The sequence below is a fragment of the Moschus berezovskii genome, chromosome 28 (assembly GCF_049115385.1).
Source record: "Moschus berezovskii isolate FMDL1 chromosome 28, NW_MosBer_1.0, whole genome shotgun sequence".
NCBI classification, from domain to species: Eukaryota; Metazoa; Chordata; class Mammalia; order Artiodactyla; family Moschidae; genus Moschus; species Moschus berezovskii.
This window is the reverse complement of record NC_142487.1, coordinates 1,636,135-1,650,358: the sequence shown is the minus strand read 5'-3', so window position 1 is coordinate 1,650,358 and position 14,224 is coordinate 1,636,135. Positions and strand designations below refer to the sequence as shown.

The window sequence follows — 14,224 nt, the reverse complement described above, 5'->3', positions numbered from 1 at the left end:
CCTTCTAATGTAGGGGGTATGGGTTCCATCCCTGGTTGAGGAACTAAGATCCCACATGCCTTGTGGCTAAAAGAGATAAATGTAGATTATAAGCATCCACATCCTTGTAAGAGATTTGTTTGTATCATGTTTTCTTGTAAACTTCAGGGAGAAATAATTTAATTCCTTTACCAAGTAATTAAACTGGTAAAATGATTTCTAGGGAGAAAATGGGAAAAATAAAAATCTCTGAAGGGAAAAATACTCATAAATGTTAAGATGTCCTAGCTTAAACAGTTGTTAATTATACCTTTTTGGGGGCTTCCCAAATGGCTCAGTGGTAAAAAATCTGCTTGCAATGAAGGAGAGCAGGAGACTTGGGTTCATTACCTGAGCTGGGAAGATCCCCTGGAGGAGGGTGGGAAGATCCCCTGGAGGAGAGCATGGCCACCCACTCCAGTATTCTTGCCTGGAGAATCTCATGGACAGAGGAGCCTGGCAGGCTACAGTCCGTGGGGTCACAAAGAGCTGGACATGACTGAACGACTGAGCACAGCACAGATGCTTTTTATTAATAATAGCATTTTGGAGAAAGAACTCAGATTTATTTTTGGAAAACCCTGAGATGCTTATTCCTTTATTGGGCTTCTGTGATGTGCTGGGCTGAAGTGATGTGGGGAAAAGCAAGTCACAAAGCCTCTGACCTCATGAACTGATGGGACTGCCCACCCCACAGTGCTGCTCCTGGGTTACAGAAGTCTCTTCATGTAGGGTCAAAAGAGAAAGTTGTATGTAATTTATCATCACATATGAAAAAACCCTCTGTAACATTTGATGAACACATTTGGTCATGCATTTGGCTTCACCCCAGCATCAAATTTATCCTTGGACACTGAAAAGTTAATTTCCAAGATGTTCATCCAGGGCAGAGCTACCCTTTTAACACAGCACATTTCTGGAGAGGCTGTGAGTCTCCGTTTGCTTCTCTGTATGTGGACTTCCCTGGTGGCTCAGCGGTAAAGAATACGTCTGCCAATACAGGAGACACAGGTTTGGTCCCTGGGTTGGGAAGATCTCCTGGAGAAGGAAATGGCAATCTATTCCAGAATTTTTGCCTGGGAAATCCCAAGGACAGAGGAGCCTGGCTGGCTACAGTCCTTGGGGTCTCAAGAGTCAGACACAACTTAGTAACTAAACAACAGCAACAACAATAACACCTCCTCTTATGTAGTGGTTATGCTCTAAGATCATATAATTGAGGAGCAAAGCGTTTCAGTATGTGAAGTCCACTACTGAGTAAGCATGAGGCTTTGAACAAGTTGAAATATACTCAATATATAAAGGCCTATGATCAACTGTTTAGGTGGTGCATTCTTAGTTGCTTGGTCGTGTCCAACTCTTTGGGACCCCATGGACTGTAGCCCACCAGGCTCCTCTGTCCATGGGATTCTCTAGGCAAGAATACTGGAGTGGGTTGCCATTTCCTTCTCCAGGGGATCTTCCCGACCCAGAGATCAAACCCAGGTCTTCTGCATTGCTGGTGGATTCTTTACCATCTGAGCTATAATGGCACTAAAAGTATTCATTTTAGAAACAAAACAAGATAGAACCAAGAGAATCTGCTTACTAAAGAAAGTGTAATTCAGTAAGAAGATGAGATGATATCAGTAGAATCAGAATTCAGTAGAGATGATAATATTAAATGAATAACCACTCCAGGTAAAGATGAATTCCCATTTACCTACTAAATGAACTGCCAACTTCCGCAGTCTAGCCACATCTTTGCCACTTACCTTTCAAGTGTTGTCTTCCATATGCTCTTGTTTAAATGGGCCAGCTGGTCTCTGTGTCTTTGCTGGTGCTGGCTCCTCTGCCTGGAACACCTTCCCGATTGGCTGCTCCCTGCCACTTCCCAGCGTCCTCTCCATCCTCATAGGCAGCTTAAATCCCACCTCTTCCACCCTGCCTTTCCTGAGCTCATGGAATATCTACCACCTTAGGCCCTGGGATCTATGCTCTTGCCACACCTACCCCCTTATGGTTACTTATATGCTTATCACCTCCACTGGGGCTGTGAGCAGGGCTTCTCTTTGTATCCCAGGGCCTGAAACGCACCTTGCAGAGGAGGATGTGAAGAGTTGAAACGGATTTGCTGAAGGAGAACATCATTGCAGCCCAGGCACACCAGGCTCTTCTTAAAGTGTCACACAGGACGAAAAAAAACGTAGTTGTAACAGATGGAAGATAAATATAACGTGTATCCTAGAAACACGATAAACAGAGGTCTAAGCAGGTGATGTGGTTTAAGATGAAATGAAAAAGAGAAAGCCTTACTACTGTCTTCTGAAAATATTATGATGAACTTCAACAGTTGACATGTCTAAGCTGTATAAAGCGTCTTTGTTCTGATTACCTCTTTGACTAAGTTGATAAGAAAAAATTACTTAAAAATTAAAAAAGAACTTTATTTTTCCAGGGGCAGTTCTGTGACTACTGCAATTCTGAGGACCCCAGGAAAGCACACCCTGTCACCAATGCAATTGATGGATCAGAGCGTTGGTGGCAAAGCCCTCCCCTTTCATCAGGCACACAGTACAACAAAGTCAACGTCACGCTGGACCTGGGGCAAGTGAGTTGTGCTTTCCTCTGGAATGGGGAAAATTAGCTTGGATCATTGTTTCTGTGGTTATTGCTTTTTGAAATTAATTTTTATTGGCATATAGTTGATTTACAATGTTGTGTTAGTTTCTGCTGTATAGCAAGGTGAATCAGCCATATATCTATCCCTGTATACATATATTCCTGTGATTGTTTCTGAAATAATGATTATTTTAAAAACAAGCTTCAGTTTCAGTTTACTAATAGAATGAAGCCCTTTACTTTAATATTTGCATCTCTCAACACCCAGCACAATGCCTGTCACAGTGCAAATACCCGTACCTGTCTATTAAATGAGTTAAAAAAATAATTGTAAGTAGTATCATTGACAAAGGTATTTATTATGATTATTTTTGATTGCAGTAAAGTATGCATAATGTAAAGTTAAGCATCTTAACCATTTCTAAGTGTGCAGTTCCGTAGTGCTAAATAGGCTCACGGGTTGTGAAATCAATATTCAACACTGTTTTATTTTGGGAAATTGGTACTCTGTACTCATTAAACACTGACTGTCCATTCGACTTTCTGTCTCTGTGAGTTTGACTGCCCTTGGTACCTCATGTAAGTGCAATCACACCGTATTTGTCCTTTTGTGATTGGTGTATTTTGCTTAGCAGAATGTCTTCAGGGTTCATCCGTGTTGCAGTGTGTGTCAAAATTTCTTTTCTTTTAAAGGCTGAATAATATTCCATTGTATGGATATCACATTTTGTTTATTTATTCATCCATCAGTGGCCACTTGGGTTGCTTTCACCTTTATGCTTTATGCTTTCACCTTTATTGTGAATAATGCTATGAACATGGGTATGGCAAAGATATCTTTGTAGCATTCTCTTTCCTGGAAATCTTGACTCTGTGAGCAATGTCTACCATAGTTTTTGACCTTGTTTGGCCATCTGGTCCATGAGGGAATCTGATTAAGACCTGTCCTCCTGTGAGAGGCTAAGATGGTCCTAGGATGCTTCATGCCCCTCTTCTTTGAGTGTGGACAGCTCTATAAATATGATGGATGTCACTTCCATGATAAGATGGTATCATATGACAAGAGATGAAGGGATTTTGCAGATGCATTAAAGATCCCAAGTCAGTTGCTCAAAAGGAAGACTGTCCTGGGGACCTCTTCTAATTAGGGGAGCTCTTAAAAAGGACTGGACCCTATTCTAAGGAAGAGATTTGAAACATGAGAAGTTTACCTGCTGATCTAGAAGGGAAAGCTTCCTCTGGTGATGGCCATGTGGCAGAGATCTAAGAGTGGGTTCTAGAAATGGAGAGAGGTCCCAGCCAACAACCAACAAGAAAAGCGGGAACCTGTCCTGCAGCCATAAGGATCTAGATTTTGCTAACAATATGTGCAAACTTTAAGTAAATCTTTTCAGGCATTTAATGGACACCTTGATGGGAGCCTTGACCCTGAGCAGAAAACCTGGTCCCACCATGCCCAGATCCCTGGCGTAAAGAACTGCGAGATAATAAATGGTGGTGTTTTAAGCCACTGAGTTTGCAGTGATTTGTTAAGCACAAGTAGAATTCGCCTTCCAGTGCAGGGAGTGCAGGTTTGATCCCTGGTCAGGGAGCCAATATGCCAGAAAACCAGAAAACCAAATCATAAAACAGAAGCAATATTGTAACAAATTCAATAAAGACTTAAAAAGGAACTGTATCCCACAGACTAGAAATTTAATGTTACTGAGATTTCTTCCAATGAGTGTATTATATTCAGTTTCATGATAGAAGGGTTCTCCAATTCTTTTGTCCAAAAGTTTTGTTAAATCAGGCCTCTCCTGAGAATATTTTCCATCATCAGTTTGCATCAGAGATAATTCAGGGAGATCTGGCATGGTTTGAAAGACTCCATAACCCCAGTTTCAAGCATGATTTGGTCTTATCCTTCTAGCACTAATTCAGTAGAGATTTTGCATGTAATGACTAGGATTTGCCTATCATTCCCCTTTTTAAACTGAGGATTTCTGTAGTTAGCTGGGAATTTTAACCCATTAAATGATGTTTACTGAACATACCAGTGCCTAGTGCCTTCTGGATTTGCTCTTTTCCCCTGAAGGCTTTTTTTAAACCTACCTTTCAAAAGTACCCTTTTGATGTATTGAAAAATCCCTAATTAAGACAGATGAATTAATAAAACACCAACGTAGAGATAATTTAGTAATTTTCAGGTTGCTGACAGACATGAGCCATGGCCAACATCTCATGTAGACGATGCCCACCCACCTCCTTCCTGCCTGGGAGGTTGCTCTGTAGGTGGCTGAGAGTGTGGGCCCTGTGGTCAGTCCACCCTCGTTCATGCTCTGGTGTGCTGCTTACTTACTGGGTGACCCTGAGCAACAGACGTAACTGTTCTCTGCCTCAGTTTTCACATTTATACAGTGAAATGATACTAGTGCTCACTGCATAGGATTGCTGTGAGGTTTGAAGGAGTTGACTGCTTCATTTTTAAACCTCTTCAGGCCAGTGGTTTTTAAGTAAGTTTTCATTTAATAAAATAAAGTCAGTGTCAATAAGCACATTATTAAAATAGACTGACTCCTAACTTCTGCTCCTCTGGAAAGTACTGTGATGATCCTGTAGAAAATACTCTAGAAAAGTCTAGAGACAGGAAAAGCAATATACGTCATGTCATGTTTCTTCCCTCTTGTGTTGGAGCAACACGTAGTAAGCGTGTTTTATCTCGTAGGGTTCACATTTTACGCCCCGTCCATCAGATCAGATCAGATCAGATCAGTCGCTCAGTCGTGTCCGACTCTCCGTGACCCCATGAATCACAGCACGCCAGGCCTCCCTGTCCATCACCAACTCCCGGAGTTCACTCAAACTCATGTCCACAGAGTCGGTGATGCCATCCAGCCATCTCATTCTCCGTCGTCCCCTTCTCCTCCCGCCCCCAACCTTTCCCAGCATCAGAGTCTTTTCCAGTGAGTCAACTCGTCGCATGAGGTGGCCAAAGTATTGGAGTTTCAGCTTTAGCATCAGTCCCTCCAATGAACATCCAGGATTGATCTCCTTTAGAATGGACTGGTTGGATCTCCTTGCAGTATAAGGGACTCTCAAGAGTCTTCTCCAACACCACAGTTCAAAAGCATCGATTCTTCGGCGATCAGCCTTCTTCACAGTCCAACTCTCACATCCATATATGACCACGGGAAAAACCATTGCCTTGACTAGACGGACCTTGGTTGGCAAAGTAATGTCTCTGCTTTTTAATATACTATCAAGGTTGGTCATAACTTTCCTTCCAAGGAGCAAGTGTCTTTTAATTTCATGGCTGCAATCAGCATCCAAAGTGATTTTGGAGCCCCAAAAAATAAAGTCTGACACTGTTTCCACTGTTTTTCCATCTATTTCCCATGAAGTGATGGGACCAGATGCCATGATCTTAGTTTTCTGAATGTTGAGCTTCAAGCCAACCTTTTCACTCTCCTCTTTCACTTTCATCAAGAGGCTTTTGAGTTCCTCTTCACTTTCTGCCATAAGGATGGTGTCATCTGCATATCTGAGGTTATTGATATTTCTCCCAGCAATCTTGATTCCAGCTTGTGCTTCTTCCAGCCCAGCATTCCTCATGATGTACTCTGCATATAAGTTAAATAAGCAAGGTGACAATATACAACCTTGACGTACACCTTTTCCTATTTGGAACCAGTCTGTTGTTCCATGTCCAGTTCTGACTGTTGCTTCCTGACCTGCATACAGGTTTCTCAAGAGGTGAAAGTGTCCCTGAGAGGTTAGATTTCATAATTGAATTGTGACCTATGGACTTTAGATTTAGGAAATGCAAATCTTGATTTAAAAAAATTTTTTTAAAGTTTATTTTAAAATTGAAGTATAGTTGATTTACGATATTGTCTTAATTACTGCTATATAACAAAGTGATTCAGTTATACACATATATATTCTTTTTCATTATAATTTATCACAAGATATTAAATATAGTTCCCTGTGATATACAGTAGGACTTTGTTGTTTATCCATCCTATATATACTTTTAAAAAAAATATTAAAAAAAATATTTATTTGATCATTTTTGTCTGTGCTGGGTCTTCATTGCCATTAGGGCTTTTCTCTAGCTGCAGTGAGTAGGGGCTACTCTCTAGTTGTGGTCCATGGGCTTCTCATTGCTGTGACTTCTCTTGTTGCAAAGCACAGGCTCTAGAGCATGGGGGCTTCAGTAATTGCAGCTCCTGGGCTCTGGAGCACAGGTTCAGTAGTTGTGGCACATGGGCTTAGTGGTCTCACAGCATGTGGGATCTTCCCGCACCAAGGATCAGACTTGTCTCGCCTGCATTGGCAGGTGGATTCTTTACTACTGAGCCACCAAGGAAGCCCCATCCTGTATATACTTGTTGCATCTGCTAATCCAAAACTCTGAATCCATTCCTCCCCACCCCCTCTCCCTTGGTTATAAGTGATATCATATGGTGGTGGTCTTTCTCTTTCTGACTTAAGGAAGTGCAAATCTTGATGCCTGGTTGGGAAATAAAATACAGGCCATGAACTTGTTATTACCAAACCACTTTTTTTCCAGCCACTGAGAACTTGAATTTGATTTTGCTGTGCTGTAGTCAGTTTGACAGCTTACGTTGTCATGTTGCCTTTTGGACTACTTGGTGATTTTCATTGTTTTTTTTGGCCAACACAGTATGACAAGTAAAAACATTGCCTTCAAGGCTCCATCTTGAAGAGCCATTTCCTTCCTTACAAAGTGTCAAATGTGGGAAGTTTCTGCAATTCACTGGAGGCAGTGGCATTTTCTGGGGCTGTTCAAGTTCATTGGATTATATAGAATTCATCAGTTTCGGGCTATAGAGTAAGAACAGGATAACTTACCTGAAACTTTAGTATGTTTGGCCAAATATAAAGAGTTCATTTTGACATTTGAAGCAAAATATGATGTCCAGTTTTTAAATGGATGTATTTGGAATATAAGGACATTTGTTTCTTCCTGGACTCCTGGTGGAACATGACCTCTGGCCATTGCCCGCTGTGAGGTAGGCAGGTATAGCCATGGGCTTGAGCTGTGGTCCTTGATTTCTTTCAGAATCAGAACAAATCTTACTCTGCCAGATTCCCTGTATTAACCTCTGTTTTTCCTCCTCCAGGGTGAGGTCTAGGGAAAAACGTGGCTGTGGCAGGACTCCCCTCAAAGTCAAGGTGGCCAGGAGCTTGGGAGGGGCTGGCTCTCAGGTGGGAAAAAGGCGGAGAAGCAGTGCGGGGGCAGGGCAGGCTCCCCAGGAGAGCCTTGCCCACAGGTTCCAGGGAACAACAGGAAAAGCCCCTTGAGAAGAATTGTAAGGCGCTTTTTTTTTTTGGTAAATTAATCTATTTATTTTAATTGGAGGTTAATTAGTTTACAATATTGTAGTGGTTTTTGCCATACATTCACATGAATCAGCCATGGGTGTACATGTGTCCCCCATCCTGGACCCCCCTCCCACTTCCCCCCCATCCCATCCCTCAGGATTTTATGCAATTTGTCATGCCCCCAGGAGTACTGTTTTTAACCTATTAGTAGTAGAAATAAGGGCTTCTGTGGTGGCTCAGATGGTAAAGAGTCTGCCAGAAAAACAGGAGGCCTGGGTTTGATCCCTGGGTCTGAAAAATCCCCTGGAGGAGGCATGGCTACCCACTCCAGTATTCTTGCCTGGAGAATCCCAGGGACAGAGGAGCCTGGGGGGCTGCAGTCCACAGGGTCGTATAGCGTCAGACACAGCTGAGCGACTAACACACACACAGCAGAAACAAAGACAAAACAAACATCCTCCTCCCACCCCCCAGCCCTAAATCCTCAAAAGGAATGCCTGGCCGCAGAGGCTGGAGGTATGATGAAGAGAGGCGTTGCCATTGTGCCCCATTCTCCTGGGTTGCTGGGGAAGGGGGCTGGAGCAGGACAGCGGCTGAGACAGTCCTTGGGCCTGGTTAGAGGCAAAGGCTGTGAGGGCAACCCTGCTCTCAGCCCCCCAGCTCCCTCTGAGCGGGCAGCATGGATGGCTCCTGTGCCCGTTCACAGGTGTACCATCTCCAGGGCCTCCACCTGATTCCCTGCTTCCTGCCCAAGGGCTCTTCCCAGGCCCTGGGAGTTTTCTGAGCCTGTGTTCAGAGCAGCTAGGAAGTGCAGGATTTAATGCCCTGAGGGGCAACCCTCAATCCAGAAGATACAGGAGCTGGTGGAAAATCCCCTCATTTCTCTGCCACTTCTGGGACAGTTCCGAGGAGCTTTCTGAGGACACAGTTCTTCAGAGTGTCTGCAGCAGTATGGAGCCCCAGTTGGCCCTGGTGGAATCTGCCTATTAACACTTTAGTCGCTGGCTCTTCTCCCTCCTCTGTGTCCCTTTGTCTCCCAATTTATGCTTCTTGAGATCAATTCCCAAATAAGCTACCTCTGCCCAAGTCTTTGTCTCTGAGTTGGTTTTAGAAAGGATCGAACCCACTCCAGTATTGTTGCCTGGAGAATTCTATGGACAGAGGAGCCTGGCAGTCCATGGGGTCACAAAGAGTTGGACATGACTGAATGGCTAACACTTTCAAACTAAGACAGGGAAGAAAGAGGCCTAGACAGAGGCCTGGAAACCCTCCTGGCTGTCTGCATAAGCAAACACTATGAACAAATAATGTAAAATATAGACTGCAGCCATGAAATTAAAAGATTTTTGCTCCTTGTTAGAAAAACTATGACAAACCTAGACAACATATTAAAAAGCAGAGACATCAATTTGCTGACAAAGGTCCATATAATCAAAGCTATGGCTTTTCCAATAGTCATGTACAGATGAGAGAGTTGGACCATAAAGAAGGCAAAGCACTGAAGAATTGATGCTTCCCAACTGTGGTGTTGGAGAAGACTCTTAAGAGCCCCTTGGACAGCAAGGAGGTCATACCAGTCATCCTAAAGGAAGTCGACCCTGAATATGCACTGGAAGAACTGATGCTGAAGCTGAAGCTCCAACACTTTGGCCACCTGATAGGAAGAGCTGACTCACTGAAAAAGACCCTGATGCTGGGAAATATAGTAGGCAGGAGGAGAAGGGGGAGATAAGAGGATGAGATGGCTGGATGGCTGACTCAATGGACACGAGTTTGAGCAGACTCTGAGAGTGAAGGACAAGGAAGCCTGGTGAGCTGCAGTCCATGTGGTCACAAAGAGTCGGACACGACTTAACGACTGAATAACAACAAAGTAGGAAATCCAGAAAAATTGTTTCTAAAGCTCTCAGCTTAAGAGTAACCAAGGAAACAGCATTATAACTTTTAAAGAAGAAAATATAGGTCACAGGGAAATTTCCCATTAGTCTACTTATTTTCTTCATGAACTCAGCATAGATCCAGATGTATCTGAGAGTGAATTTAGTTTGCAGGTGCCTTCTAGGAGCTCCTCCCTTGCTCCCGTCCTCTTCAACTTTTATTAAACTTTGCTGGATGAATCCAAAACATTCTTTGTAACCTTTGTCAGTTCTGACTCAGAAGGAAGGCCTGGGCTAGTTTCTGATGCTTCCTAATAAGCACGTGGGTTTTGGAGATTAAATTGGTTCTTGGGATGCTTGGGTCACTAAGAGTCATGAAGAGTCTGACTCAGTTGTGTCCCTGGGTGAATACAGTTTAATCCAGGAAGTGCATGGCTCTTGGATTTAACCCAATGTTCTAGATTTCTTAGGAACCCTCTAGCCTGTAAGTTTCAGGGAGCTGGGGATGATGTCTTTCTGTGTTCGCTACAAAATGTTCTGCTCCCAACATCTTGCATAGTGTTCAGCACATAGTAGAAGCTCAATAAATATTTTTGAATGAATGTAGAATGAGCCAAGGATGACTCAGGGTTGGCCTGGATTTTGCTGGTGTCAGTGAAAGCATATTGCTGTGAGATCAAATCTCTGGGGAGAGTGGACCAGCTTTGGCCTTGATGTTAATTAGATCATTGGTTCCACTTAAGATAATTGGTTCTCTTTGCCATATCATTTAAGTACTTTAGAGCAATAACATGATTAGAAGATGCAGATCTTAGAGCAAATTTATAATTAATAAATGTTCTATTAATGAACATATAATCATGAGACTCAACCCTTGAAGGCCAATCATTTGTTAGTGGGAGAAAAACAAGGACCGATTAAATCCTCTGGGGCTACTGAGGATGTAATTTTATCCTTTATGCTACCGAAATAACCTAAAGTGGCAATTTGCCTTTGAAGTGCTTTTTAAGGAACTTACACACTAGGGAGAATCTGACAATCTGGCATTTTCTTTTTATGTGTGAAAAACTCAAGGAAGCTGAGTGGATCCACAGCAAGAGTAGAATTCTGAGATGTCAGTTTTGTTTAGTTTTCTGAATCACTGTCCCAAACATTGGTAACGTACATTAGTTGATAGATTCTAAGAGCTTTAAACACTACTATAGAAAATAATGTCTGAGAAATAGTTTCTCAACTAAAAACTGCTTATTCTCTGGCCATGTTGCCTGTTTGCAATCTTTTTCTCAATTGATGTATTTTTCCACCATTTATGTATTTCCTCAAGTTGTAAAATTGAATCAACATTGACTCCATGGATTAAGATTATTTCCTAAGATTACTTAAGATTGAAACAGATCCTGACTCTAGTGGCTAAACACAATGCTGATTTATTTCTCATTCATGTAAGAGTTGAAGCATAACTTTTCCTGGCCAGGTCGCTCCACTCCAAACAATGATTCAAAGACTCAGACTAACTACAAAGGAGGCAGGAAATGTAGCCCAGCTGTTGCTCTAGAAGGAAGCAAGCTTTCTAAGCTCAAAGCTCTCTTCTGTGACCTGCAGGGGCTCCTTGAGATGGTGAAAGCTGATACCATATATCTCTTCCCAGCTCTGACATCAGCCCAGGTGGGAGCATTTACACCAGAGGAACTGGCCGATGTTACACATCAGGGCTTCTTTCCAGGAGCCAGTTTACCAGCATTCTGCTCACTGAGTTTCTTCTATGTTCCTGCACTTCTCCTCCCACCCCTTCTTATCGTTTAATTATTACCTCTTGCTTCTTGAAGTTTTGTTTTTCAAAATGTGCAGTTGGTGGGTCCCATTCATGCATCTTTACCAGCAGCTGGGGCCTCTCCACTCTTGGTGTTTTTGGTGTAAACTGCTTGAGCTCTGTGCTTTGAAACCAGTTTAATAAGTCCTTTACTATGGAGGTCCTGAAGGACTGTCCTGGCCAGGGAACTATGAATCTTTGGTCTCACAGAGACGACAGCTGGAGTTATAAGCTTATAGTTGGGAACTTCTTTACAGAGTTTGTTGGATGTTGCTTTGTCACATAAGACTAGGTTATTGAGTTTGTCCTGAACTTTGCCTTTCGACCACTTCTTTTTGGCCTTGCCCCTTGATTTGTTCACTGGATGTTTGTCTTTCTTGGCTGAATTTCCAGCATCTTTCTTCTTCTTGTCATCCTTGGGTGGCATAGCAAAGCCTGGAGAGGAGCTGTGACCACTGCCACCTTGCTAAGATGTCGGACAACAAGTACGTCTTGTTTCTTCATGTCCCGGAGTCCCATTCTTCCTCTCTATTGATAATGCACTATCGCTACCCTCGTATTGGCCTCTGACAGCTCGTTGCTCTGATGTCTTCTAACCCATCTCCCCGACTCTGCTCTTGGCTCCCTCCCCTTTGTCCTGCAGGCATTCATGGCACAGATGTGATGAGGAGCAGCAGGAACAGTAGAAATGACGGAGGTTGGTGGTTTTCCAGGCATCTCCCCATCAATCTTTCTCATTGTTTCCTGAGCAAAACAAAGATTTAAACATGTCATTCTCCCTGTTTAATATCCTCTTATGGTTCCCCGCTACTTTCAGAATAAAGTCCAAGTTTCTCGGGTTGGCGTACAAGCCCTCCTGCACAATCTACTTCTGCCTTTTCACCAGTCTCTCTTCTAGATGTCGCTTTCTCCTGCAGACTCCGTGCCACATCAGCAGGGACCTATTTGTAATTCCCTAAGCGGGAGTTCCGGACAAGGCAATGGCAAGCCACTCCAGTACTATTGCCTAGAAAATCCCATGGATGGAGGAGCCTGGTAGGCTGCAGTCCGTGGGGTCGCTAAGGGTCAGACACGACTGAGCAACTTCACTTTCACTTTTCACTTTCACACATTGGAGAAGGAAATGGCAACCCACTCCAGTGTTCTTGCCTGGAGAATCCCAGGAACAGGGGAGCCTGGTGGGCTGCCTTCTATGGGGTCGCACAGAGTCGGACATGACTGAAGTGACTTAGCAGCAGCAAGCGGGAGTTGGTGATGGACAGGGAGGCCTGGCATGCTGTGGTTCATGGGGTTGCAAAGAGTCAGACATGACCGAGCGACTGAACTGAACTGAACTGAAGCACTCCATAGGGCTTCCCGGATGGCTCAGCAGATAAAGAACCCTCTTGCCAGTGCAGGAGATGTAAGAGACTTGGGTTTGATCCCTGGTTTGGGAAGATCCCCTGGAGGAGAGTATGGCAACCCACTCCAGTATTCTTGCCTGGAGAATCCTGTGGACTGAGAAGTCTGGCGGGCTACAGTCTACAGGGTTGGACACGACTGAGTGACTAACACTTTCACTTTTAAACCCTCTGTGACATTTCCTGCTTTGTGACCTTGTTTGGGTGCTGTTCATGGCTCTTAGGAATACCTTTGTACCATTTATTAAATAAATGTGCTTATTTAAAAAATTGTGCTTTGTACCATTTATTAAATAAAAATTAAAAAAAAAAAAGGGATACCTTTGCTTCCCACCTGTTCTGGCTACCTCCTTTCCCAGGTAACTCAGGTATCGCCTGCTGGAAGCTTTCCCTGGCACTTGCTGTATATGCTGTGTCATGTCGGCCCATTACACTGTGAGCTCCTTAAAGTTGTTGTTGTTTAGTCACTAAGTTGTGTCCGATTCTTTTTGACCCCGCGGACTGCGGCACACCAGGCTTCCCTGTCCTTCACTATCCCCCAGAGTTTGCTCAGATCCTGTCCATTGAGTCAGTGATGCTGACCATCCCATCCTCTGCCGTCCCCTCTCCTCCCACCTTCAATCTTTCCCAGCATCAGGGTCTTTCCCAGTGAATCAGGTTCACATCAGGTGGCCAAAGTGTTGGAGCTTCAGCTTCAGCATCAGCCCTTCCAGTGAATATTCAGGGTTGATTTCCTTTAGGATTGGTTTGATATCCTTGCTCTCCAAGGGACTCTCAAGAGTCCTTAAGGTCAAGGAGCATATAATATTATTCTTTTTATCCATGGACTTAAAAAGTCCTGGGAGGTTCTTCATCCCCAAAATGTGATGAATTAAATGGAAAGAAAAATTTCAAGAGTGTTCTTTTTATATTATCCCATTTGTTATATGTCTTGCTGTAACCATGAACAGCTCTGCTGTATTTTTTAAATATCCCTAACATTTACATTTGCTAGTTCCCATTTAACCAGCGCCACAAGTAAAACAGACATAACAGAAAATGAGTAAAATATGTTTCTACCCCAAACATTCAGTAGGCTCTAGTCAGACAACATAAACCAAGAACCAGAAGCAGGAATGGAAAGTGTAGTGGAAAAGAACAACACTTTCCTACTGGAATTTTCTCCCAGACTCGCTGGCAATACAAGT

At 43.3% G+C, this 14,224-nt stretch overlaps 1 protein-coding gene and 1 pseudogene across 3 annotated transcripts in view; one reads left to right on the top strand and one right to left on the bottom strand.

The window, feature by feature from the left end:
• Positions 1–14,224, top strand: part of LAMA3 (laminin subunit alpha 3) — a 266,410-nt gene that overhangs the window by 22,760 nt on the left and 229,426 nt on the right. For all 3 annotated transcript variants that reach the window (XM_055417088.2, XM_088833464.1, XM_088833462.1), the window contains exon 2: positions 2,456–2,608. In XM_055417088.2, coding sequence (XP_055273063.2) covers positions 2,456–2,608 — 153 coding nt within the window. The remainder of the gene's footprint in view (positions 1–2,455; positions 2,609–14,224) is intronic.
• On the bottom strand, positions 11,690–12,064 carry LOC148773554 (small ribosomal subunit protein eS25 pseudogene; annotated as a pseudogene).